At 36.6% G+C, this 27,812-nt stretch overlaps 1 protein-coding gene across 1 annotated transcript in view; it reads right to left on the reverse strand.

The window, feature by feature from the left end:
- Positions 1 to 27,812, reverse strand: part of DNAH14 (dynein axonemal heavy chain 14) — a 354,473-nt gene that overhangs the window by 128,207 nt on the left and 198,454 nt on the right. Inside the window, exons 42-47 of the mRNA XM_032393957.1 lie at positions 18,103 to 18,187; positions 15,133 to 15,362; positions 5,723 to 5,839; positions 3,352 to 3,510; positions 2,110 to 2,245; positions 473 to 534 (exon numbers count right to left, since the gene is read on the reverse strand). Coding sequence (XP_032249848.1) covers positions 473 to 534; positions 2,110 to 2,245; positions 3,352 to 3,510; positions 5,723 to 5,839; positions 15,133 to 15,362; positions 18,103 to 18,187 — 789 coding nt within the window. The remainder of the gene's footprint in view (positions 1 to 472; positions 535 to 2,109; positions 2,246 to 3,351; positions 3,511 to 5,722; positions 5,840 to 15,132; positions 15,363 to 18,102; positions 18,188 to 27,812) is intronic.

Consider the following 27,812-nt stretch of genomic DNA (forward strand, 5'->3'; position numbering starts at 1 on the left):
AATATAAAAGTAAAAACAAAACCAAAAACTCCTCTGGCAAGAACCTTCTGGCCAGGCAAGAACCTTCACGATCTGCAGCTGTCTGGGGGCTGCCCCTGCTTTTCCTCTTCAGAAATGGAGCGGCTGCTCCCAAACCACTCGGCCCGAGTTCTCCAGGAGGATCTGAGAACTCATCCAGTAACTTCTCCCCTGCATTACTCGGACAAGCATGAAGGAACAGGAGAGGACAACACTGCCTCCAGGTGCTTCCAGACTTGGTCCAAAGTTCCCCCAAGACGCTGGGGTCCCCACTTGTGGGACACTCCGCCATCAGCACCCCAGCTGTTGGGCAGGGCACGGCAGTCTGAGGGGGGAGTGGGGATCTTTCAGTACTCTCGATTTTAAGCTATCAGTGGAAATCTGTTCATTCTGACATTCCAGACAAGCATGCAGTGACCTGATAGGAAGGAGTTTCACCCAACGTAATGCGTACCTCGACTTCCAGCGGCTGTCTTGTGGGTTTCAGAAAGCAAGATGCTGATATTTTGCTTCAGGCTATTGGAAGAAAAGGTTTTCGAGATTCAAAATCAGCTTGCTTACCATAGTAGCCATATGAATAAAATATAATCAAAGTAGCAGTGTGTGCTGGGTTCTACCTCATTCTCCTACAAGAAAACAAATACTCTTTTTTCCTGCTTACACTTTCACAGAGAAGATCGTGCTGCCACTGCCACATTAAGTCCAACACCACAGGATTATTCTCAAAAACAAACTGAACAAATCCTGGGGCGCCAGGTTACTGGTATCCCCGATGGGTAGTAAGCCACTAACACACTGGTCCCTTTATAAAATGTGCTTTCCCTTGTGGATGACTCAACAGAAGCCCCTTCCACCTTTATTTTGGTCATGCCTTCAGGTGTTTCTTTGTAATGTGATTTCTTTCTTAAAATCCAGTTCAGTTTAAATAGTGAGCCTACAGTAAGATTTCTTTTTTAGTGCCGTTATTTATGATTATAATAATTCAGATAAGGAATGATTCCTATGGCATTAAATGTTTCAAAAATTATTTCTCTGATTTTTTTACAGCCTTATTTAAGTGTAGTAGGATTTATTCCAAAATCATTCATGTAACATGCAGGTGACAGTGCTCCGGCTACCAGTAGTGTTGGAAAGACAAGTGGGGGAATTCAAGATGTCTTGGGAAGACAGGACAGCTTTGGCGAGTGCAGGTGGGAGATGGGCTGCGGTTTGGGAGGAATCCAACAGTGTCATTTGGTTCAAACAACAGTGTGCTTCTCCCATATTTTAATTAGAATTAACTTTAAAATTTTGCATTTTATTTGAACAATTTAGAACTCTTTTTCATTGCTTCCCCCCCCCCCCCTTTCAGAAAGAGACACGGAGAAACAAAGTTCCTTGTAAAGAAATTTTTTCTTCAAGTAGGCTCCACACCAAGTGTGGGTGAAGCCCAACGGGCTGGGAACCCAGGACCCTGAGATCAGACCTGAGCTGAGATTAAGAGCCCCACGTTTAAAGAATATTTTATATTTGATAAGATGAAAATTCTAGTGCAAGAAAACCAATTATACGCAACACTTTTTTAGTATGTTTTAGGTGCATTTTTCCAAGAAGGAAAATAGTTTATAGCTGCACTTTGCTACGTAAGAAAAAGGAGATTTTAAATTTAGTTGTATTTAAAATAAACGTAAACATTCCTCATTTAAAGGAATTAATCTAGGTGTAAATACTTTGGAAAAGTACAGATTTTCTTCTTCACTTCTCTTTGGAAGAATTTTGCATTTTTACATAACAGGTTTGCTTTTTAAAACAAGGCACATCAAGGGGCGCCTGGGTGGCTCAGTCGTTAAGCGGCTGCCTTCGGCTCCGGTCATGATCCCAGAGTCCTGGGAAAGAGCCCCGCATCGGGCTCCCTGCTCCGCGGGAGGCCTGCTTCTCCCTCTCCCACTCTCCCTGCTTGTGTTCCCTCTCTCGCTGTGTCTCCCTGTGTCAAATAAATAAATAAAATCTTTAAAAAAATAAAATAAAAAAAAATTTAAAAAGGCACATTTATATATTAAAGCAAACATTTTTTTTTTTACCAGACAAATCAAATTTAGCGTTTAAATATACAACCTTGATTTTTTAATTTCATTGTATAGTAGGACTTCTCCTAAGATGGAGCCATATTTCACATCCAGCGCTCCAGGGCCCTCCAACTTCTGAAGCATTTCATTAATGGCACTGGTTTTCCCAACAGCAGGGTCTCCTGAGGTGAAAAAAAGACATTAGGTTAGATTTATAGCCAAGGAAATGAATAGATGCTAACATATTAAGATGAACCAGTAACATTTTATTTGAAAACTGCATGAAAAATACGGATTCTTTTCTCCCTTTTTTATTTTTTTAAAATTTTTTATTGTTATGTTAATCACCATACATTACATAATTAGTTTTTGATGTAGTGTTCCATGATTCACTGCCTGTGCATAACACCCAGTGCTCCATGGTTAAGATTTGGGTAAACCAGGGAGTAAATACGAAATCCTCTCAAATTATTTACATCTCTTATAAAAGGACAGATTCAGAGTTAACCATTATTTTTAACTGAACGCTCATTTACGCCTATCGCAAATCTTTTTGCTTACAGCTAACGAAATTCATTTCCCTGAGAATTTTTGCCGGCACCATCTGGGGGAGAGATGTGATGACAAACTACTGCAGGGTCACGACTTTACAATTCACCGGATATTAAGAGTAAGAATTTTCTTAGGCCAAACTGGAGGCAAGGTAGGGATTGTCTGAGAGTTCCAGCCTCATTTTGCCTCAATATGTTCTGTACGGAACTCGGGAGCACTACCATGGCCCCTGGTGATGGGCAACACAGCGTAGGGAGCTGGTAAAGGTAAGGAAGGTGGGGCTGTATTGAATCACTCATGGGGTAATGTTCAAAGACGGAAACCTTTGAGCAATGGGGTGAGGAACTGCGTGTGTAATTTTTTTTTTAAATCAGGCAGGTTCTTTTCGTTTGTTCCTTGTATGTAATTATGTGAGTACATTTAATCAGACCATCAGGGACCCTCCAAGGCCATCAGCCCAGAGGCTGTGCAGGCCGTGCGTGCATTGATCCTATAGTTCTACTTCTGGAATTTGTCTTGGAAGGAACAGGAGGATGAAGATTTATAATGTCCTCTACCAGCGAACGTGGGGAAATGGGCATTCATATACTGCTGATAAGAATATATATTGATATGGTGTCTAAAGCTTTTCAGGGAATATTTTTTCCCCCAGTTATAAAGTAAAATGTTTAGGCTAAAGAATTACTAAGCCTGTTCCTAACTCTATAAATTCTCCTTCTTTAAATCTTCTTAATACCTGTGAGAAGTACAGGGCAGAAATTCTTTAAAAGAAGGCTTATGAGGAAGGAAAGGGACACTGTATCTCTGGTGGCAATATGACTGATGCTCTCTCCAAATTCTGGGATCTTCAAGAGGTTTTCACTCGATCCTTCAGGGTCCACTAGTACCGATGTTCCTAAGGTAAAGTTAAAAAGTTTCAAATGACCTATAGATAAACGTTAATCTTTGAGGTACTAAATACTTTCTGGAAAAGTCTGTACATTGTACAGCTCTGTATAGAGCTGATGCCAGTGCCGGGGAGGGGGGGTCCCTGCTGATCTCAGCAGCTGTTCCTTCCACCCACACTCAGCTGGTGAACCAACCCCCCATTCCTCAGACTCTCCCACCGCCCGCACACAATGCCCCTTCTCCTCGTCCTTCCCTCCAGCGAAAGGAAGAAAGCAGCTCTCCTGCTGAAGCCTCCTGCAGCCCTTTAGAAGAACTTCCCTTCCTGGGTAAGCCTTCTCCCCCCATTATCTGTCTTTTGTTTCTGTTGACTTTCCGATGTACAAACACTTATGTACCAGTATCTCCATCTTTTTATTGGTTGAACGACAGGAACTGACATTTATTTAGTAAAAACCAGTTGAATATGGGCAATTTTATATGAAATCAAACACACACACACACACACACACACACACACACACACACACCAAAACTAAACCAAATCTCTCTTGATCCCACAGCTTCTTACAAACACCGCCCCCATTCTTTCCACGGTTATGCAGCCAAGCCTCTCAGAAGGGCTCCCCACAACAGAGACCTCACTTGCTCATCTTGTTGTCGCTTTTCTAATGTTAGACACACTCACATGGTGCACGATTCTAAAGTATATAAAGGTATGTGATCAACAGTCTCTTTCTCATTCCTGTATTCTAGAAACTAGGTCCCGTACTATGTATGCTGGTCAGGAACTTTTAAAAATTGAGTACATTTTAGAGATGAATGTTATCATAGATTTCTTGCCAGTGCTCCAGCAATGGAGATTATGGTCTTTCCAGTCTTTTGCTGAGTTTATAGAATATACCCATGTCATTCTGCACACAGCTTCTCCCATGCAGAGTTGCTGGGTTAGTATAAATTGGCATATGATTTATAATTTTGATATATATTGACAAGGTGCCTTCCAGTGTTTTCATTCCAAAGCACCGTGTATCATTAATGGCATTTCTGAGAATCTTCCTGGATTCTTACATGAACAAAATGTGGAGTTTTGTTATGTTTTTGTTTCTGGTGCCAGAGACCGGTCTAGTACCAGGACCTCTGATTTACTTTGCACAGGCTCTATTGAAGATGATATTGTGATGTTCTGACATTTAGATTCCTGTTATAGGTTGGCTTTGAAAGCTTGGGAGGGTTTAATTTCTTCTAAGCTTGTTGCCTACAATTAGGATAAGGTGGGACCAGAGGAAGTGGTATCTCAGATTTGGAGGAAATACCTATGGTTTCCCACAGGAATGGTAAACTAAGATACTGAGTTACCTGCATTGGTATTCAGTTGTGTTTTTGTACGTAGTAGTAAAAGCTAAGGATTAAAATAACATATAGCACTAACATATGATATACAACTCAGAGGTTTTAAATAAATATAATCACCCACTAATACTTACTGTGACAAATATTATACAATAGAATGCTGGTATAAATTAATTCAAAATTAGAACTTTCTGGATGCTTCATAATTATGATACCTCTGGTTTTCTGCCAGAAAGTCTTATAACCAAACTTTGAAATTCACTGAGGAGAGAAACCTGACCTCAAAGAAATTCAAGTTAATTTGCATTTATTGAATTTCTTAGATTTGCAAGAACTCTAAATGAAGCTTGATCATTAAGTTCCTGCCTCAAGCTTCCACCAAGCTCTTGTGGTACAGCAATTTTCTGTATCTTTGTTTTCTATAAGTATGCAGAAGATTGAGAATAAGAACAATGAGGCATTTATGGATATTTGTGAAGGTATGATTCTTCTTTTCTAATTAGCTGTTTCTTTTATAACCAAGTGTAGTTCTTACATATATGCTTTTCCTATTTTAAAAGAGGTCCTCTCCCTTTTCTGCTTTCAATAACCACAGCTAATTAAAATACTAAATATTCTAGTAAAGTAAAACTTTCAATGAGCTATAGTTTTACAATGCACAATTGACTCAATCAAATAGATTCCAGTTTCTCAGAAAGCAATACTCAAAGGTTATTTTCTTAAAGGCATGCTTCGTAAACATAGATCTAAACTGGTTCTGCACAAACTTGGAACATATCAATCTTCAAAGTTGCTGATATAACTTTTATATATAAAGTACTCTCAACATTTTAGAAAAGTTAGAGTATGATTCTTGTAATTCTTCTTACCTTTTTGAATTAGTGTCTGAATACTAGGAAGTAATTCTGACCATGGTATGAATTCGCATTGCTGTAAATCCACAAAATAGCCAAAGATAGAACGTTTACCGGATGGTAGATTGATGCCTACATTTGAAAATGACAAATAAATAAATCCAGTAAGAAAGGTTCATTTATGGAATGTTTCATTCATGATATGATCTCTATGTGAAAAATCTGATTGTTGAATCAGAAATAATAACTATTCACCAAGGGTATATCATCCTTTTTTTCCTTCTGATCTTTAATTGCATAAAAATGTCTTTTTATATCCAGAAAGCAAGGTGAATCATGATCTGATATCCTTTGAAATCTTACCCAGAAGTTCCGCTTATTATCACGTGTTGGATATCATTAAATGACAGTGATATACTGGTTTTAGTCAAACCAGTGTATTAGATAACTTTGCCACTTATTTGTAAAGCACATTTGTTTTTCCATTATAAAAGTAATAAATTTTCTTAATAGATTCCGAAAAATACAGAACAATAAAAGCAAAAGAATTTAGTCATGGCTTCACCATATGAAGATAATAGTGTGAATATTTGATACAGTTCTTTGAATCATTAATAAAATTTTTATATACCAGAAAATTCATTTTTGGGGAGTATACAGTTCTAGGAGTTTTTTGCTGCCTGAATGTATTTCGTAATCACCATAATGGATGAGATAACAAACAATCCTAAAACCCTAGAACAACTCCCTAGTGCTACCCCTTTTGTCTTCTGTCCTAACCCCTGGTAACCACCCATCTGGGTTGTTTTGTTCGTTTGTTTTGTTGCTACTGAGTCGTAGGAGTTCTATGTATATTTGGGATACTAGCCCCTTATCACATATGTGGTCTGCAAATGTTTTCTCTGCTCCATAGGCTGCCTTTTTATTCGGTTGTTTCCTTGGCTGTGCAGAAGCTTTTTAAGTTTGTGCAGTCCCATTTGCTTATTTTTTGCTTGTGTTGCCTTTGCTTTTGGTGCCAATTCCAAAAAATCATTGCCGAGACCAATGCCAATCCCTTCTAGGAATTTTATAGTTTCAGGTCTTCCATTTACATCTTTAATCCATTTTGAGTTAATTTTTGTCAGTGGTGTGAGATAGGGGTCCAACTTCATTATTCAGTTTGCATGCGAATATCCAGTTTTCCCAATTCTGTTTATTGAAGAGACTATCTTCTTGGTGTCTTTGTCAAAAATTGGTTGGCTCAGGGCGCCTGGGTGGCTCAGTCAGTTGGGCGTCTGACTCTTGGTTTTTGGCTCAGGGCATGATCTTGCGGTTGTGAGATCGAGTCTCGCAATGGGCTCTGTGCTCAGCGTGGAGTCTGCTTCAGCTTCTTTCTTCCTCTTCCTCTGTCCCTCCCTGCTTGCCTGTGTGCTCTCTCTCCCTCTCTCTCTGAAGTGAATAAAATCTTTTAAAAAAATTGGTTGGGTATACGGGCATGAGTTTACTTCTAGACTCTATTCTGTTCTATTGGTCTATGTGTCAGTTTTCAATGCCAGCACCATACTGTTTTGATTTTTATTGCTTCGTAATACAGTTGGAGATAAGGAAGCGTGATGCCTCCAGCTTCGTTCTTCTTCCACAGGATTGTTTGGCTTTTCAGTCTTTTCTGGTTCCATATGAATTTGAGGATTGTTTTATCGATTTTTGTGAAAAATGTCACTGCCATTTTAATAGGGGTAGCACTGAATCTAAGATGGCTTTGGGTAGTATGGACATTTTAACAATATTAATTCTTTCAATTCATATTTATTTGTGTCTTCTTTGATTCATTTCATCGATGTCTTGTAATTTTCAGTGTACTGATCTTTTATCTCCTTGGTTAATTTATTCTTAGGTATTTTATTTTTTGATGCACTTATAAATGGTACTATTTTCTTAAACTCTTGTTCAGCTAGTATATTGTTAGTGCATAGAAACACAAGTGATTTTTGTGTGTGATTTTGAATCCTGCAACTTTACTGAATTTATTAGTTCTAAAAGTTTTTTGGTGGACTCTTCAGGATGTTCTGTATAAAAGATCATATCATCTGCAAGCAGAGACAATTTTTCTTCTTCCTTTCCAATTTGGATGCCTTTTACTTCTTTTTTTCCCATTCTTTTCAAAGATGTTTTATTTATTTTCTCTTTTTTTTTTTTTTGCATTATGATAAGTGCCCTCCTGACTCCCCATCACTGACCTCCCTCTGGTGACCATCAGTGTGTTCTCTAGAGTTAAGAATCTCTTTCTTGGCTTGTCTCTCTCTTTCCATGTGTTTGTTCAGTTTCTTAAATTCCACATATGAGTGAAATCATATGGTATTTGTCTTTCTCAAGACTGACTTATTTCACTTAGCATAATATGCTCTAGGTCCATCCATGTTGTTGGAAATGGCAAGATTTCATTCTTTTTTATGGCTATGTAACAGTCCATTGTATGTATATACCACATCTTCTTTATCCATTCATCAGCTGATAAACACTTGGGTTGCTTCCATATTTTGGCTATTGTAAATAATGCTGTAATAACCACTGGGGTGCATATATCCCTTTGAATTAGTGTTTTTGTATTTTGGGGGTAAATACCCATAGTGTGATTACTGGATCATAGGGTAGTGCCATTTTTAATTTTTTGAGGAACCTCAGTACTGTCTTCCACAGCGGCTGCACCAGTTTGCATTTCCACCAATGATGTGCAAGAGTTCCTCTTCTCCACATCCCAGTTGACACTTGTTGTTTCTCGTGTTTTTGATTTTAGCCATTCTGACTGGCGTGAGGCGGTATCTCATTGTGGTTTTGATTTTCATTTCCCTGATGACGAGTGATGTTGAGCATCTTTTCATGTGTCTGTTGGTTATCTGTATGTCTTCTTTGGAGAAGTGTCCTGTTCATGTCTTCTGCCCATTTTTTAATTGGATTATTTGTTTTTTGGGTTTGAGTTGTATCAGTTCTTTATATATTTTGGATGCAAACCCTTTATCATATATGTTATTTGCAAGTATCTTCTCCCATTCCATAAATTGCCTTTTAGTTTTGCTGTTTCCTTTGCTGTGCAGAAGCTTTTTATTTTGATTAGTTTATTGCTTTTATTTCTCTTGTCTCAGGAGACATATCTAGAAAAATACTGCTACGTCCATGTCTAAGAGGTTACTGTCTGTGTTCTCCTCTAGGATTTTTATGGTTTCAGGTCTCACATTTAGGTCCTTAATTAATTTTGAGTTTATTATTGTGTATGGTATAAGAAAGTGGTCCAGTTTCATTCTTCTGCATGTGGCTGTCCAGTTTTCCCAGCACCATTTGTTGAAGAGACTCTCTTTTTCCCATTGCATTTTCTTTCCTGCTGTGAAGATGTATTGACCATATAATTGTGTGTTTATTATTTTTTTTTAGAGATTTTACTTATTTGAGAGAGAGAGAGAGTTGGGGAGAGGGGAAGAGAGAGAAGGAGAAGCAGGCTCCCACGGAGCAGGGAGCCCTACTCGAGGCTCGATCCCAGGACCCTGAGATCATGACCCAAGCTGAAGGCAGACACCCAACCAACTGAGCCACCCAGGTGCCCCTAACTGTGGGTTTATTTCTGGGCTCTCTATTCTGTTCTATTGATCTATGTGTCTATTTTTATGACAGTACCATACTGTTTTGTTTACTACAGCTTTGTAATATAACCTGAAGTAAGGTATTGTGATGCTTCCTGTTTTGTTTTTCTTCTCAAGACTGCTTTGGCTATTTGAGGTCTTTTGCAGTTCCATACAAATTTTAGGACTGTTTTTTCTAGCCCTGTGAAAAATGCCATTGATATTTTGATAGGGATTGCATTAAATCTGTAGATTGCTTTAGATAGTAGAGACACCTGAACAATATCTGTTCTTCCAACCCATGAGCATGGAATGTCTTTGCATTTCTTTATGTTATCTTCAGTTTCTTTCATCAGTGTTTTAGAGTTTTCAGAGTACAAGTCTTTTACCTCTTCAGTTAGGTTTATTCCTAGATATTTTATTGGTTTTGGTGCGATTTTAAATGGGATTGTCTTCTTAACTTCATTTTCTGCTGCTTCATTATTACTGTATAGGAATGCAACAGATTTCTGTACATTGATTTTGTATCCTGTGACTTTACTGAATTCATTTATCAGTTCTAGTAGTTTTTCAGTGGAGTCTTTATAGTTTTCTATATTTAGTATCATGTCATCTGCAAACAGTGAGAGTTTTACTTCTTCCTTACCAGTCTGGATGCCTTTTATTTCTTTTTATTGTCTGATTGCTATGGCTGGGACTTCCAGTACTGTGTTGGATAAGAGTGGTGAGAGTGGACGTCCTTGTCTTGTTACTGACCTTAGGGGAAAAGCTCTCAGTTTTTTCACTATTGAGTATGATGTTGGCTGTGAGTTTCTCATAGAAGGATTTATTATGTTGACCTACTTCGCAGTTATTTATTTTTGTTGCCTAATTTTTCTGGCTAGAACTTTCAGTATTATGTTGAATTGGAGTAGTGAGAACCTTTGTCTTATGCCTGATCTTAGAGGAAAAGCTTTCACTCTTTAACCATTGAGTATGATGTTAGCTGTGAGCTTGTTATTTATGGCCTTTTTGATGTTGAGATATGTTAATTCTATATCACATTTGTTTGGTGTTTTTATCATGAGATGATGTTGGATTTTGTCAAATGCCTTTTCTGCATCTATTGAAATAATATGTTGTTAATCTTTCCTTTTTTTTAATGTGATGCATCATATTTATTGGTTTGCATAAACTTAACCATCTTTGCATCCCAAATCCTGCATGATCATAGTTTGTAATTCTTTTAATGTGCTGTTGAGTTTAGTTTGCTCATTTTTGGGGAAGATTTTTGTATCTGTATTCATTAGGAATATTGGCTTGTAGAGGTTTTTTTTTTTTTTTTGTGGTGTCATTATCTGGTTTTGGCATTAGGGTAATGCTGCCTTGTAAAGTGACATTGGAAGTTTTCCTTTGTCTTCAGTTTTTTTTGGAAGATTTTAAGAAGGACTGGTGTTAATTCTTCTTCAATGTTTGAGAGAATTCACCAGTGAAGCCATCTGGTCCTGGACTTGTGTTTGATGGGAAGTTTTTTTGCTTACTTATTCAATTCCATTACTTGTTTATGTCTGTTCAGATTTTCTATTTCTTCATGATTCACCCTTAGCAGATTGTATGCTTCTAGGAATGTCCCCACTTATTGTGGGCTATCTAATTTGTTGTTGTATAATTGTGCATAGTACTGTGTTACAATCTTTTGTATTCCTATGATGTCTATTGCAGTGTCTCTTTGATTTCTCACTTTATTAGAGTCTTCTTTTATTTTTTCCTTAATCTAGGTAAAGGTTTGTCAATTTTGTTTATCTTTTCAAAAAACCTGCTCTTCGTTTCATTGATCTTTTCTATTGTTTTTCTGGTCTCTTTTAATTCATTTCTACTCTGATCTTTGCTATTTCTTTCCTTATGCTAACTTTAGGCCTAGTTTATTCTTCTTTTCCTTTTTCTTTGAAGTGTAAAGTCAGATTATTTGAGAACTTCCTTTTATCATCATGTAGGCATTTATTGCTATAAAATTCCTGCTAAGAAATTTTTATTGAAACCCATAAGTTACTGCATGCTGTGTTTCCATTTTTGTTTCTCTCAAGGTTTAAAATTTTTTTAATTGATATTTCAGAAGTGTGTCATTTAATTTCTACATATTTTTAATTTTCTAGTTTTCATCAAGGTATTGATTTCTAGTTTCATTCCACTATGGTTAGAAAAGATACTTGGTATAATTTTCAATCTTATTAATTTGTTAAGACTTCTTTTGTGACCTAACATATGATCTATGCTGGAGAATATTCCATTTGTGCTTGAGAAGAATGTGTAGTCTGCTGCTGTTGGATTGAATTCTCTCTATATATCTGGTAGGCCCATTTTCTCTAAAGTATAGCTCAGTTCCAATATTTCCTAATTGATTTTTCTCTCTGAACAATCTATCCATTGTTTAAAGTGGGGTATTAAATTCCCCTATTAATGGACTGGTCTCTATTTCTTCACATCTGTTAGTATTTGCTTAATAAGTTTAGGTACTCTGATGTTGGGTACATATACATTTACAGTTGTTATATCCTCTTGATGAATTGACTCCTTTATTATCACTTAACGACCTTGTCTGTTTTTACACTTTTTGACTTAAAGTCTATATTGTCCAATATAAGTATAGCTTAGCCTCTCTTTCAGTTTTCCATTTGCATGGAGTATCATTTCCTGTCCCTGCAATTTGAGCTTCTGTGTGTCCTTGAATCAGAAGTGAATCTCTTGTAGGCAGCTCTTGTTTTAAAAATCCATTTATATACTCTATATCTTTTTTTTTTTTTTTTTTTTTAAAGATTTTATTTATTTGACAGAGAGACACAGCGGGAGAGGGAACACAAGCAGAGGGAGTGGGAGAGGGAGAAGCAGGCTTCCCGCTGAGCAGGGAGCCCGATGCGGGGCTCGATCCCAGGACCCTGGGATCATGACCTGAGCCGAAGGCAGACGCTTAACGACTGAGCCACCCAGGCGCCCCTACTCTATATCTTTTGATTGCAGAATTTAATACATTTACTTTTAAAGTAATTTTGAGAAGCAAAAAGACTAATGTCATCTGATTGTTTTCTGGCTGTTTTGTGGTTCCCTTGTTCCTTCTTCCTCTCTTCCTTTGTGAACTGATGATTTTTCCTAGTAGTATACTTTAATTTCCTTTTCTTTATCTTTTGTGTATCTACTGTTGGTTTTTGGTTTGTGGTTACCATGAAACTTACATAAAACATCTTTTAAGCTGATAACAAGTTAATATCAATCACATGCAAAAACGCTTTTACCCTCCACTCACACTGTATGTTTTCCATGTCACAATTTATCTCTCTTTATACTGTGAATCCATTACACATCTAAGCGGCTATAGTAATTTTTAATGTTTTTGGGTTTTAATTTTTATATTAGAGTTAAGTGATTCATACACCACCATATTACAGTATTAGAGCATTTGAGTTTGACTATATACTTACTTTTACCAATGTGTTTTATAATTTCATATGTTTTCCTGCTTCTAATAAACATTTTCACTTCAGTTTGAAGAACTCCTTTTAGCATTTCTTGTAGGGCAGGTCTAGTGGTGATGAACTCCCTCAGCTTTTGTTCATTTGGGCAAGTCTTTATCTCGCCTTCATTTTTTTTTTTTTAAAGATTTTATTTATTTGAGAGAGAGAGAGAGAACAAGCAGGGGGAGCAGCAGGCAGAGGGAGGGGAGAAGCAGACTCCTCACTGAGCAAGGAGCCCGATGCAGGACTTGATCCCAGGACCCTGGGATCATGACCTGAGCTGAAGGCAGACGCTTAACTGACTGAGCCACCCAGGCACCCCTCAATTTACTAATTCTTTCTTTGATGGTCCCAAGGATAGAGTTCATCTGGTCTACTGACTCTTTCACTTGAATGACTACAGAATTTCTATCTGGTCCTTTTTCATAGCCATATGTTCTATTTTCATTTCCAATATTTTTTTTCCTTCATATATGCTTATTTATTTAAAAAATCTTTATCTATCTTTCAAAAAAGAACCCTAAATACATTTATATTAAAGTCTGTTAGGCTATAATAATTTCACCTAGAATGAATTAATTTAATGATAGGTGATTTTATTGGTAGACTTTCTTAGTATTAATTATTTTGTGTTTTACAATTTTGTTCATAGGATGACTAGGATGACTACAAGTGGGAGGTTTCTGGACTCCCTTTTTTCTCTTCTCATTTCCATTCTGATGGTTTTGTACTTTTTACGATTGCGACCACCTGCCTCTCCTTTCATTCCTACACCCCTGTCTCAAACTAGCTTTTCTACTGGTACTTCAGATGACAAAACAAAATTTCATATTCATCATTTTAAGATAAACAATCTAATATGATGTATAATTTATTGTCTTGTCTTTAGGTTCACAGGGAGAAGAAATAATGGAATTTGAGGTATTTCTGCCTGACAAATAAATCAGGCAGTTTGTTTATCTTAGGAGTTAGCAATATCCAGTTGAATCACTAAGTTCAACAACAAATTAACATGCAATGCTTTGATATTAAAAGTTAATTTCTGGGGCACCTGGGTGGCTCAGTCAGTTAAGCATCTGCCTTTGGCTCAGGTCATGATCTCAGGGTCCTGGGATCGAGCCTGGCATCGGGCTCCCTGCTCGGTGGGGAGTCTGCTTCTGCCTCTCCCTCTGCCTGCCACTCTCCCTGCTTGTGCTCTCTCTCAAATAAATAAATAAAATATTTTTTAAAAAGTTAATTTCCCATGATTCACTGTATCAATAACTAATGAAGTACTGTATGGTGACTAACATAACAACAAAAAAAAGTTAATTTCCATAGGAAATAACATAAGACTTTGTGATCAAAGATATCTTAAGTAGAACTTTTACAAATAATTTCAAAAGGATACTTTAAGAGTTAACATCACACAAACTGGTCAAATCTGTACTTTTGGTAAATATTTTTAGCTCTCATCTTTATTTAACAAAGTTCTTCTAAATATATTCATGTTCACTATTTTGTGCCTTTTTGTTCCCTGCACCAAGGATCTCTTCATCTGTTCCAAGTTCCTTTAATCAGTAACAGCTAATTGGGAAGGCTTACCATTCCAGAATATTAGACTAGATTACATTTGTTAGAACTGACTCAAAAAACACACATAATTAAGAAATCTAAGACTTCATAAAATAATTTTTACAATATTAGTCTTTAAAAAGTAAATGAAGCTACAACCTACAGAAGTTCCTGGTGTATGATGATATGTGTAATACAGATCCAGCTATATGGCTAGTGGGCTCAACTGGGCTGAGGCCATAGTTTCAAGGCTTTATCTTAGTTCTTCTGTCTTACTTGTGTTAAAGCTTCCTTAGAAACAAGAATCAACCAGGAATCGAATATACTTCAGTCTCCTTTTGCTGGAGTAAGAGTACTGGAATGTGCTTTTACCTTTAATCTCACATTTTAAAAGATGGGCCTTTTAATTTGAGCCCAACCATAAAGAGTTTCAAACTAATTTTTTAAGGGGGGGGAGGGCAGAGGGAGAGAGAGAATCCATCTCACAACCCTGAGATCATGATCTGACCCAAAATCAAGAGTCAGACCCTTAATTGACTGAGCCCACCCAAGTGTCTCTCTTTTTTTAAAATTTTATCCAGAGATTTATATTGGCTCTGACAAAGTATCTGTGTTTTTTTTTTAAGTAGGCTCCACACACAGCAAGGGGCCCAACATGGGGCTTGAACTCATGACACTGAGACAAGACCTGAGCTGAGATCAAGAGTCGGACTGAGCGGCTGACTGAGCCACCCAGACGCCCCCAAACTAATATTCTAAAGTAAGCATGATTATGACTGCTTCCCCTAGAACTTACCTATATGTGGATTGCTTTCAAATAATTCATGCACAAGGTTGTCAAAATCGTAGGTCACTCTGGCAGGAGTATCAGGCTCGTGGCTCGAATACAGTACTGTGTCATCTTCATGCTCATCCTCACGCTTTAAAGTTCCTCCAAACGCCCAAGTAAATGCAAACACGAAGAGCTTTTGAAGCATAATTTTTAATTTATCAGGATTCTTCTCCAGATACCATGTATTTTCAGCTCTGGGGCAGACACACGTGGAAGGGTGAGAGTTAAAATTTTTAGAAGGAAGTTCAGTGATTTCAATATCATGTCAAAGTTTCATTATTAAAAATTGTAATACAGTTAGGTGTTGACATAAATGTTTTAAGGTTAATGTACAATTTTCATTGATAAGCCATGTAAATTATACACTGCTACTATTTTTAAGGTACCATTTGTGTAAGAGATTTGTAGTCAACCTTTATTTCATTTATTTAGTACAAATGATTCACTTTTATTTATTAGGTCAGTTTATTAGTTGAGAGTTTACCTATCTTTTGGGAGAGGATCTGGTCTCTCTGTACAAAAACATAAGTGAATAGTCCCTCACTCTGTATTCCTCTCAACCAAGTTCTAGAGGCTGATCTAGTTCTACCTGGCTAAAGCCAGGCCCTGTGAGTCTGAGGAGAGTCTCGTCCAGTCTGGGCCAGCAAGGTCACCCTGGTCTGTGGACCCTGAGGCTCTCTAGTGACAGCGTTGATGCTGATGGACTGAATGAGAGGTTTGGGCTTGATTTCAAGGCATTTAAAATAGTTCAGGATTTATTGGCAATCATGAATGTCCAATGCACATGTACCATTCTATTTAAAATTTCTAGTCACGTGTGATAGTTCATTCAGCAAATATTTACTGAATTCCTACTATGTATCAGCTCCCCAGGACAAAGTGAACATGACCCCTTCTCTCCACAAGAACATGGATGCTAAGCCACGATGTGAGTAAGGAAGGCAGTCACACGTGCTGGGCACAGCGGTGGTAGAGGGGACTGCGTCAGCCTGCGGGAGGCAGGGACAGCCTCCGGGGAGAAGTGACAGGTGATCGGGGACGTGAAGACTGAGTGAGATTTGGCAAAATGTAGGAGGATTAACATTTCCAGCACAAGGAACACATGTGCCACGACCAGGAGGTCAAAGGATCAAGGCTGGTTTGAGGAACTGAGACAAGAAGCTGGGGAGTCGGTGCAGAGGTCGGCTTTCATGCTCTACAAGGCTTCTGTCCTTCCATTCTGAGTGTAATGGGAAGGCATGAAATGTCGATAAAAAAGAAACATTCTAATTTGTTATTTATTTATTGTAGTGTATGTTTCTTTAAAAACCGAACATCTGCGGGGCACCTGGGTGGCTCAGTCGGTGAAGCCCCCTCTGCCTTCAGCTCAGGTTATGATCTCAGGGTCCTGGGATTGAGTTCCGCATCGGGGTCCCTGCTCAGTGAGGAGTCTGCCTCTCCCTCTGCCTCTCCCCCTGCTCATGCTCTCTCTCTCCCTCTCTCTCTCTCTCAAATGAATACATTTTAAAAAACCTTAAAAAAATTGAACGTCTGCATATAAATACCAGGAGACACACGCATATTAATCGCAGTAGAATTTGTCATAACAAAAACTGAAAACAACATATATGTCCATCAACAGGTTTATACAATGGACTAGTAGACAGCAGTGAAATGAAGAATCCCTACATGCACAATGAATTAATCATAGAACACTGAACAAAAAAATGTAAGTCACCCAAGAACACAGTGATTGCATTAAAGTTTGAAAACATGTAAAGGTGAAAAGTAGGTTGTTCGGAAATGTACTGATAAATACAAAATCCAGGCTGGTAGTTACCTCAGATGATGGGATGGCATAAGATCTGGACAGATACACAGGGGACCTCAAAGATAAATCACAAGTGTTTTCTAGAGCTATGTGGTGTGTACAGGGATGTTTGTATACCATTTGTATCTTGCACATACTTTACAAATATTCTTTTATGGCTACTCACCATTTAACAAAAATTTACAATAATGTATAGCTGTCATGTTGAGAATGGACTAGAAGGACTGGGAAAACCAACTGGAAGGCTCTTGCAACAGGACAGGTAGGAAACAGTGAAGGTTTGGGCAGGATGCGGACAGTGAAGATGCGGACAAGAGGGGGAATCAAAGGGGGAGTTGACAGAGTAAAAACTGCATTTAAATGTTCTGTCATTTATTTTTTTTTCAAAGATTTTATTTATTTGACAGAGAGAGAGAGAGAGAGGGAACACAAGCAGGGAGAGTGGGAGAGGGAGAAGCAGGCTTCCCGCTGAGCAGGGAGCCCGATGTGGGGCTCGATCCCAGGACCCTGAGATCATGACCTGAGCCGAAGGCAGATGCTTAACGATTGAGCCACCCAGGCATCCCCAAATGTTCTGTCATTTAAAAGAAAATGTGACATGAATGTGTCAGGGCCTTGTAATGGGATACAGGAAGGCCTCAACAGTGGCTCTCCTGTCCACTTTGCAAAATGGCAGACGTGCACAGCTAATAATTTCTATAATTTATTGAGCACTCACTATGTACCAGGCACTACTGTAGACATGTAGCACATCACATTATTATTCTAGTTTTATAAATGACAAAATCAAAGCTTAAAAATATTTAGTAACTGGCTCAACATTTCTCAGGTCATAAATGGCAGAGTCATGAAATAAATTCATGCCAATTTTATTCCTTTCTCAAATATGTACAGAGTCTGCACAGATGTATTCATATTATCCAATTTACTTAGCATCAAAATCTGGTGAACTCGCATTAGATACACAAGGGCTCTATTTAAGCTGCAGTAAGATAAATTTAAGTGAATTTTGATATTATAAGTCACAAAGGTCCTGGTTTATTGACGGGTAATCCTGAGCTTGCTTGAGGGTCTGTCACTTAGTAGGTACTTGAACAGTTGTCTGTTGAATGAAGGTAACTGACCTCTTTTTTATACTCTTGAATTTGACAGAAACTTTTGAATGTGAAGAACTTTTCTCCTCAGTTGAAATGTCCTTCAAATCTTCACCTAAAAGGGAAGAGTTTTTTTTCACAGTGAACAACAGACCCCAAATTTACCTGGTAACTTAGTGAGGTTTAACCTTCAACATTGTTTCATTTGTGAATTGTCACAGAACATCTTTCTTTCACGCATTATCACGTAGGTAACTTATCAGACCAAAGTGGGAGTTACCTTTCTAAGAGAAGAGGAGCAGAGAATGTACCTGCAATTGTCTGAAGTGATTCTAATCTATTAGAAGCATAAATCGACATACTTTTTTCTTCATTCTATTCTAGCAACTTTTTTGTAAGTTGGATCGTTCCAACATGAAAACTTTAGGACATTCAGGTAACTACCTCCAAAAGTGGTGTACATTACAAACTAAATAGTAAATGGGTCCTAATGAAGTGAAGGATTAGAAAAGAAAGCTATGTAATTTCAAATAATGAATTTACTAAAACAAACATCAAACAGGTGCACTTTAGGCAGGTTGTACCCATGTCCCTCCTACCCCCATCACCCACCTGTTCTGTCTACGTCGTGCACGCCGCAGAGGAACAGAGAGAGTGAGCGATTACTCATTCTTCCTTTTAGCTTATTTTCTCTTTTATAATGTTTGTTTTCTTTATATTAAAATAATATAGGCTTCTTGTAGAACCTATCACTCTATAATTCTACCACACATAGGTTAACAAATGATTAAATGTTGATGCATTTCATTATGGTCCTTTATATAAATACGTAATATTTAAATACAGTATTTTAAAATTTAAACCCAAATCAAAAGTGAAGAAGAGTTGGCTTCTCATCTTGCTTTTTAAGTGTGTCTTCGTGTCTCCCACTGAAACGTGACATGGCTGCACTATGGTTCCTGAAGCCGTTCCCCTATTGATGGAATTCAGGTTCTTGCTGTTTTATAATAAATAACGCTGCTATAAAATAAAACTCCTTGTGCATAAATCTGTACACTTCTGTGATTATTTCTTTATAATGAATTCCTAGAATGAGAGATTCTAGGGCAAATACATGGATATTCTTGACATATATTGCCAGATGGCTCTCCAAGAAAGGCTGAATCAATTTATACCTTGAATAGCTTCTGTGAGAGTTTATATATTAATACATTCTAGCTGTTGATGTGTTTTCCCCATTCAAAAATCTCTGTATTAGATGAAAATTTTATGCCATTTTCAAATAAATGCTCTTTTCATTATCTGTAAGGTTAAACATTTTCTTAAGAATTTTAAGTTTCGTTTATCGGAAATTTTCGTAGTTGTGAGAAGACCCCTGTGACCAGGTGGCATTTGTACCGGCCTCCCCTCTATCCTTCCAGCCCCTTGTGCCATATGCCACAGACACAACTGGAACTCAACAGTTATTTATAAACCAGTGAGTTTTATGTTATTGTGCCGGATTCACAGATAAATGTTACTCTTGGAGCTATAGGGGCTCTCTTTGTGTCTGTCTGTCTGTTTATGTGTCTGAACGGATATATGCCGTGTATGGATAACATTTTTCTGTATCTAGACGATATTGTCAAAATTAATTTATAAAAGATCTCTATTAATTGGCTTAAAGAAAAATAAGCTTTAATATCAAGAATGAGCTTATGTGAAACTAAAACTTAATTTTCTTTAATCTGCTAAAAAGACAAAGTTTTCTGGGACTATTGATTTGTTCTTGATAGGATTATATGAGGTTTTTCCTTTTTCTTTTTTTTTTTTTGAGGTTTTTCTTTACCTTTTAAGTAATCTGCCTAGAAAACAATGATTGGTGTTTTACCAAAATAATCTACAGGGATTCATGTTGTTTTTATCAGGTCTTTGATTACTTAAGAAAACTGAGTCTTCTCTAGTATAAGAGCTAAGTTTTTTAACAACTATGTAACTTTTTGTATTTGCCTCAAGTCTTTGTCACTTTGGTTAAATTAATAACTAAATATGAATTTCACAGTGATACAATCCTCTTTGATCAAGTATTTTAAAACTTTGTGAAATTTCTGATAAACTTCCCCCAAATCAAATTCTAAAGGAAGTCTTTTTGACTTTGAAATAACTTTGAGATTTTCAAGCAGGTCCCTGGACCATTTCAAAAGATTTGCTATCTCTCCCTATAAAAGAGAGATTTTTCAACTAATTAGGCTTATTTGAAATATTAAATTACACAGAAAGCATTCTCAAATAAAAGTGATACTAAATTTTCTTTAGGTTATATATAAAAAGATGTATGTTATTAATGTAAATATTCTAAAAATTATATGAAATTCCTACAAATCTGGTGTCTTAGTATAATGTTATCAATCATTTTAGTTATTTTTTAAATTAAGATATCACAAAAATAATCAAATCTCCTTGTCAATTGCATTATAATGAACTCTCATCAGATCTTTAACCAGAGCTGTTTTTAAGTCTTTTGTCACTTAGAGACAGTTGTTTTCCTCTAATGCTTCATGTTCCAGAAGAGCCGCAGAAAAGACTACTGAGGACAGGGCGCTGATACTGAACTAAGAATTTACAGAACTCTAATAAAAAAACTTACAAATTCATAAAACCGATACCAAAAGATCAAGATCAACAACAATTAATTACACAGAACTAAATGAACTGATGAGGATGGTTATCATTTTAATGACTTTTTGTTTAAAATAATTTTGGTTCTTTTATGTTTTGTTTTTTCTGACTTAAAACTCTTTTTTATAAATTGGGAAAATACAATTAAAATCTGAAAGACAACAGAAAACAAATCTGTTGAAATGGTAAAAGAAGGAAAACCATGAGAATAAAACTTTATGAAAAAAAGCAATTTTTTTCCTTTTATTTTTATTGTATCTATATGAAAAGATGGATGTTAACTGAACCTAGTGTAGTAATCATTTCACAATAGATGTAAATCAAACCATCATGCTGTATGCCTTAAACTTATTCAGTGTTGGATGTCATTATTTCTCAATAAAATTAGACAATAAATGTCAAATCATCAAAAAAATTTTTTTTACGATTGTGGATTTGACAATTTCCTATAATTCTGTCAGTTTTTGATTTAAGTATTTTGAGGGCATGTTGTTAATTGCATAAATGCTCATTAACTGTGTACTTTCTTATTGGATAGTTACAATTACACCAACACAAAATGCCCTTCCTTTGTCCCTTCAATGTTTTTAGCTTACAACTCCTCTTGCCTCCTATTACTATTGCCAACCCATATATAGATGAATATGTACACATAACACATATGTACAAGTACAGCTAATGGTTTTCTTGTGTATCTTTCCCATTACTCTTTCTTTAATAAAGATTTTATTTATTTGAGAGAATGAGTGGGGGGCAGGGAGGAGCAGAGGGAGAGGGAGAAGCAGACTCCCCGCTGAGCAGGGAGCCCGATGCGGGGCTCGATCCCAGGACCCTGGGATCATGACCTGAGCTGAAGGCAGACGCTTCACCGACTGAGTGACCCAGGCGCCCCCATTACTTTGTTTTCGATCTTCCTTTCATTATGATTTAAGTGTGTCTTTTATAGTAGGGTTGAAAAATCAAATTTGAGAATCTTCATCTTCATTGCAATCAGTGACATATTTGGTATTGTTTGTCATTTTATTTGAAGTGTTTAAACATGCTTTCTGTTTCCCCCTTTTCTTAAATTTCATTATTTTGATCACTGTTTTTGTTGATCTGTTTTACCTCCATAGTACGAGTTGTACATTTCATAAAAAATACTCATTGTGCAATAGTCACAGTATATAAAAAGTATAAAACCTGAACAGTAAGTGTTTTTTAAGACTCCCTCTGGGTTGAGCTATGAAGCATTCCTAATACATCCACAGACCTCTGTCTGCAGCTTTCAGGTCACATTCTAGCTGTTTCCTGCAGACATTGCTACCAGGCTGAAGTTGTTGTTTATTACTGTCATGAGCAATGAAAATAATTTCAGTAGTATGTATCCCTAAAATGTATACAGTTTCACTTTTTAGGATTTTAAAAATCTATATATGTGGTGTCAAATGTACGTACTTTAACAGTTTGCTTATTCTACTCATTAGGTTTGTGGAGCATCATGTGTGTTGATACATGTAGGTTTTAATCCATATACTTTATACATTCTGGCTAATAATATTTTGTTGGTTATATGTGTTACAATCTGGGGCTTGTCTTTCAAACTTTTGATGCTTGAGAAACAGTCTTAATTTTTCTATAGAAAAATACACCAATCTTTTTCTGAAATTTTGTATATTAGAAGCCCATCATTGATTCAATATCATGAACACATTCTATTATATTTCCTTCTAAAAGTTCTCCAGTGTCATTTTTTTTCAATTAGTCACTTTAATCTACCTGAGACTTACTTTGTTTTTGTGTATAATGTGAGGCAACAAGCTCTTTTTTTAAAAAATAAAGATAATTAGTCAATCCAACACAATTTACTAAAATGTTTATTCTTATTGATCTGTTGAGCTACTTTTGTTATTTATTTTGTCTAAATCATCTCTGTTTTTCATTAATAGTTAGTTTTTCTCAGCCTATATTATACATTAGATTGTTTTCTGGCTTCCATTTTTGTTGTTGAAAAGTCTTGTTAATCTAGTTATGATGCCTTAGTAGGTAATCTGTCTCCCTTTCTCTACCTATCAAATGTATTCTTGTCTTTGGTGCTCTGTAGTTTCATGACGGTAAATGTAGGTGAGTGCTTCATTTTATTTATCTTGCTTGAGATTTGTTTCACCTTCTGTACTGAGAATACATCTATTTTACCAGTTCTGGAAAATTCTCACCCATTTACTTTTTGCATATAGCCTTTTCCTCATGATTTTTCTGGAACTTCAAACAAATGTATGTGAGAATTTCCCTGTCTTCGTGCCATCTTTTTTATACCCTGGTTTGCTCATTCCCTTTTCAGCATTAGATAAAACTAAGTCAGTATTAGCCCATCCGCTCAGTTTTCCATTCAGTGACTACATGTGTTATTTTAGAAGTTATGTTTGGTTATTTTTTGTATTGTTGAATAAATTTTGTTAGTCTCTCAAACTGCTCCTGTATTTACATATATGTTATGTAATGTATAAACTTACATATTAAATAAATGGTCCAAATGCTCCACCTGAAAGCCAGGGACCATCAGATGATAACAAAGTGACAACCAAATATAGTCTGTCAACAGGAAAGGCACTTCAAATGCAAAAACACAGGTTAGAAGTGAAACGATGGAACGAAGTATAGCAGATGTTGATAAAAAAGCAGAAGTGGCTTTGTTAATATCAGGCAAAGTAGATTTTAGAGAAAGGGTAATTACCAGAGATAAAGAAATAATTAACCAAGGATTCAATGCACCAAGAAGAGATAACAAGTCTAAATGTATGCACCTAATAACAGCTTCAACATACACAAAGGGAAAACTTAGAGAACTGAAAGGATACAAAGACAAATCACAATTGCAGTTGGAGATTTTAATACTCCTTTTTCATTAACCGATAGAATATGGAGCAAGAAACTCAGAAAAGATAAAGAAAATTTGAGCAAAACTATCAACTAGACTAAGTTGATATTCTTGTTTTCAAGTGCACAGGAACATTTACCTAGATAGATAACTTCTGGGCTATCACACAAGTCTCAATAAAAGTAAAGCACTAAAATCATGCAAAGTACATTTTATAACAGGAAAAATTAAACCAGAAATTAATAACAATGACAAAAGACATCTAGAAAGTCCCTAAATATTTGGAAATAAACTCCTCCACATTCCCAACCATAGGACAAAGAATAAATCACCAAGGAAATTAGAAAATGCTTTATTTAAAATATTTAATAATCTCAATATATGCAGAAAAAACTAAAAAAAAGAAAACACTATCCATGATAAAGAACGTCTATGAAAGAAACCTATAGCTAAAATGATACTGAAATGGTGAAAAATGAATGATTTCTCCTTCAGATTGGGAGAAAACAAAAATGGTATGCCTGCTCTCAAAACATCTATGAACTTTATATTGGAGGTCCTACCCAGTACAATAAGACAAATACAAGAAATAAAATGCACACTGATTGGAAATACAACACTCATGTCTTTATCAGTATAAAATATCAATTGTATTTCTATGTACCAGCAATAACCAAATGGAAATTAAGATTTTAAAACTTAAACAATAGCATTAAAAAATTAAATTCTTAGTTCCCAGTGGAATTCTTAATAGCCAGTTCAGTAAATTGAACCTTGGTCAAGAGTCTCTGTTCCTTTTATTACCTGGCCCTCACAGGCCCCACTCTAATGGAAGGGGAGCATGAAGATGCCTTAGGTTTCTGGATATCAGTATCAGTCAGACCCTGTGTCCAACAGTTCTAAAAACTGTTGAGTATCCCTCTCTTCCTAGTGTAAGTTACTCAAGTAAATGGCTGCAGTCTCCTTTGGAGAAGGACCAGTATAATTATTTTTAGAAATACTTCCCATGATATTGCAGAAGTTCCCAGCCTCCTCTTTATTCAGTGAGTTCTGGGCCTGAAAGCTGGTTTGGGTTTGGAAATGGGCAGGGGGTCCTGACTTATTATTGAGGCAGCTATCCTCCCCTCCTGATCACTCATCTTGGACTTTTGCTCATGATACAAGCTGATGGTACCTAGTTGGTTGCCCATATATTTTGCCTCTAGGGATGCTACATTCTACTAATAACTTATCTTAACATATTACTATCTAATATATTAGATACTATCTTGTATCTCATTATCTACTATCTAATCTAACATCTAATACAATCTAATATCTAATCTAATATCTAATATATAATACGATCTAATATATTAGATACTAATATCTTACTATCCACTAATAACTTATCTTAATATCTTATTCTACTAATAACTTATCTTAATAACTCTGAGAATCATCTCTGCCTCCCCCACCCTTGTTTGGCTGAATTCTTCTGGTTTCTGGCAGTAAGCACTACATTAGGCCCTCCAGTGAGACTAGTTCAGTAATGGTCGCCTCTGCTGTCTGCTCTGGTCTCCAGAGCCACCAGCATTGAACCTATTAGTAACACACACTTTGGAGAATTGAGCCTGGGGGGGGGGTGTCAGTATTTGGGGTGATGTCTGCTCAGATGCTTCCACCCTGAGTGTCAGGGTTGGTCATTTTCTAAAGCATGGCCACTCTGATGACCAAGTCCTGGCCTGGAGCTTTCATTTCCCTTCAGCTGCAGGATGTAAAGAATTTCTCTGTATGCTTACCTGGGAGGCCTCCCAAGAGGGGCTGCTAAAGTATCTGTGATTACCGATTTGCTTATTTAACACTTAGTTCTTCTGTCTGTTGTTTATATATTTCCCCTCTCTCTCGCCCTCCCTCCATGTGGCTGTGTAGGTATCATAATCTGGAATATATATCTCTAAATGTTCTTAGTAGGTCTTAGTCTTTTATGCTTAAGACAATTTTCATGCTAAAATAAAATTTGGGCTGATATTTTAAGTTGACAGCTTGGCTTTCTTTTCATTTACATTATGTATCTTATTTCTACCCCTTATTCCAGCCATTCCATGTCCATCTTTGTAAATAATAGATTGAGATATAATTCATATAATATAAAATTCCCCCTTTAAAAATGCACAGTTCAGTGGCTTTTAGTATAATCAGAGTTGTGCAGACAACACCACTATAATTTTAGAATGTTTTCATCGCTCCAAAAAGAAACTCTACACCCATTAGCAGAACTGCCTATTTCCTCCTTCCCCCAACCTCTAGCAAGCACAACCTACATAAGATGCACATATTCTGGACACTTCAGAGAAATGGACTCATACAGTGTATGCTCTTTGTGACTGGCTTCTTTACCTTAGCATAATGTTCTCAAGGTTCATCCATACTGTGCATGTAAATCAGTGTTTCATTTCTTTTTATGGCCCAATAATATTCCTTTACCCATTTAACAGGCTTGTTTCCACTTTTTGGCTATTATGAATAGTGGTGCTATAAACATTTGTGTCCAACTTTTTGCATGGACACATTTCCATTTCTTTTGGGTGTGTTTTTTTAGGAGTGGAAGTGCTGGGTCAAATGGTAACTATGTTTCACATTAGAGGAACTGCCAAACTGTTTAACCAAAGTGGCAGCTCCATTTGTATCCTTTTGATTTAATGATGATACTTGTAGAGAAAAAGTTACTATTTGTTTGTTTTAAAATTGAATCAGTTTCAAAAAAGAGAGAGAGGGAAGCAACCCATGAAAGACTCTTGACTATAGAGAACAAACTGAGGGCTGATGGAGGGAGGTGAGAGGGGGATGGGTTAGATGGGGGGGGATTAAGGACGGTACCTGTTGTGATGAGCACTGGGTGTGATAAGTGATCAGTCACTCAATTCTACACCTGAAACCAGTATGACATTATATGTTAACTAACTTGAATTTAAATAAAAACTTGAAATAAGAAAAAAGAAACTATAAAACAAACTGAAATCAGTTTCTATCTTTTAAATGAGAGGGAGTTTAACTCATATTATTATAATTATTGTTAAAGTTGGATCAATTTTTTTGTTATTCAAATTTCTTTCTTTTGGTTTCCTTTGCTACCCTCTGTTGTAAAGAATATTCCTTTGCATATTTAAAGCTATGGATTTTATTATTTTTAAAAAAGATTTATTTATTTACTTCCAAGGAGAGAGAGAAAACAAACATGAGTGGGGGGTGCAGAGGGAGAGAATCTCCAGCAGACTCCCTGCTGAGCGTGGAGCCTGACTCGGGGCTCGATCCCACGACCCTGAGATCACGACCTGAACTGAAACGAAGAGTCGGATGCCCAACTGACTCAGCCACCGAGGCGTCCCTCTATGGATTTTATTATTACTCGGAGGCTTACTCCTAACACATTAAAATTATACTTATGTTTATTTTTCTCCATCACTTTTTAGACTTTGCTTCTGTTTTTTCCTCAGACCATGCAGGTAATCATTCTCTCTCAGCTTTCTTTGAACTGCCACTTCCTCCCTTCCTATCCACTTTATGTTGGAATTGTTTAAAATTTTGTTCTGAATTTTTATATTAATACTTCTGAGAAGTGTTCTTTGTTTACTTTGGTTGCATTAAGTTTTACTAAATTATTTCATCACATCTAACTTCAATATCTCATATAATTCTCCTTAATCCATTTCTTGCAGTATTTACTCCTTAAGTCTCTTGTGTTAAACTTTTTCAGGCTTTGCATATCTGAGAATATGTTTAATTAGCTAAATATACAATGCTTTGAAGATAAGACATTTTTTCCCTTAATCAGTACTGCTGTTGAGAAATCTTGTGTTAAACTGTTCTTATAATCCTTTTGGCTTTTTCTCTCTGGAATTTCTTAGAATCTCCCTTTAATCTTAGATAGTCTTAAATCACAACAAATTGTTTCTTTGCTGAGAAACCCCAGGCCTGAGGCTCAGGTGCCCAGAGCCCGCCTTAGAATGAGGCTAGAGTAGGAGAACCCAGAAATCATCCCTGCTCCCACTGTGAGCCTTACACCAAGTAACAACAACAGCCATCTATCTCCAGAGGACGTGGGGGAGCACAGAGACTCTGAAGTTGAAGGTAAATATAAGCAACAATAAAGCCAAGTCCTGGTCCAGACAGACTCAATTCTCCCCACTATTAACTCAACAATCTGGCAGAAGAAAAGGTGTAACCATTTCCAGGTATAAACTCA

The sequence above is a fragment of the Phoca vitulina genome, unplaced genomic scaffold, assembly GCF_004348235.1.
Source record: "Phoca vitulina isolate PV1807 unplaced genomic scaffold, GSC_HSeal_1.0 scaffold78, whole genome shotgun sequence".
NCBI classification, from domain to species: Eukaryota; Metazoa; Chordata; class Mammalia; order Carnivora; family Phocidae; genus Phoca; species Phoca vitulina.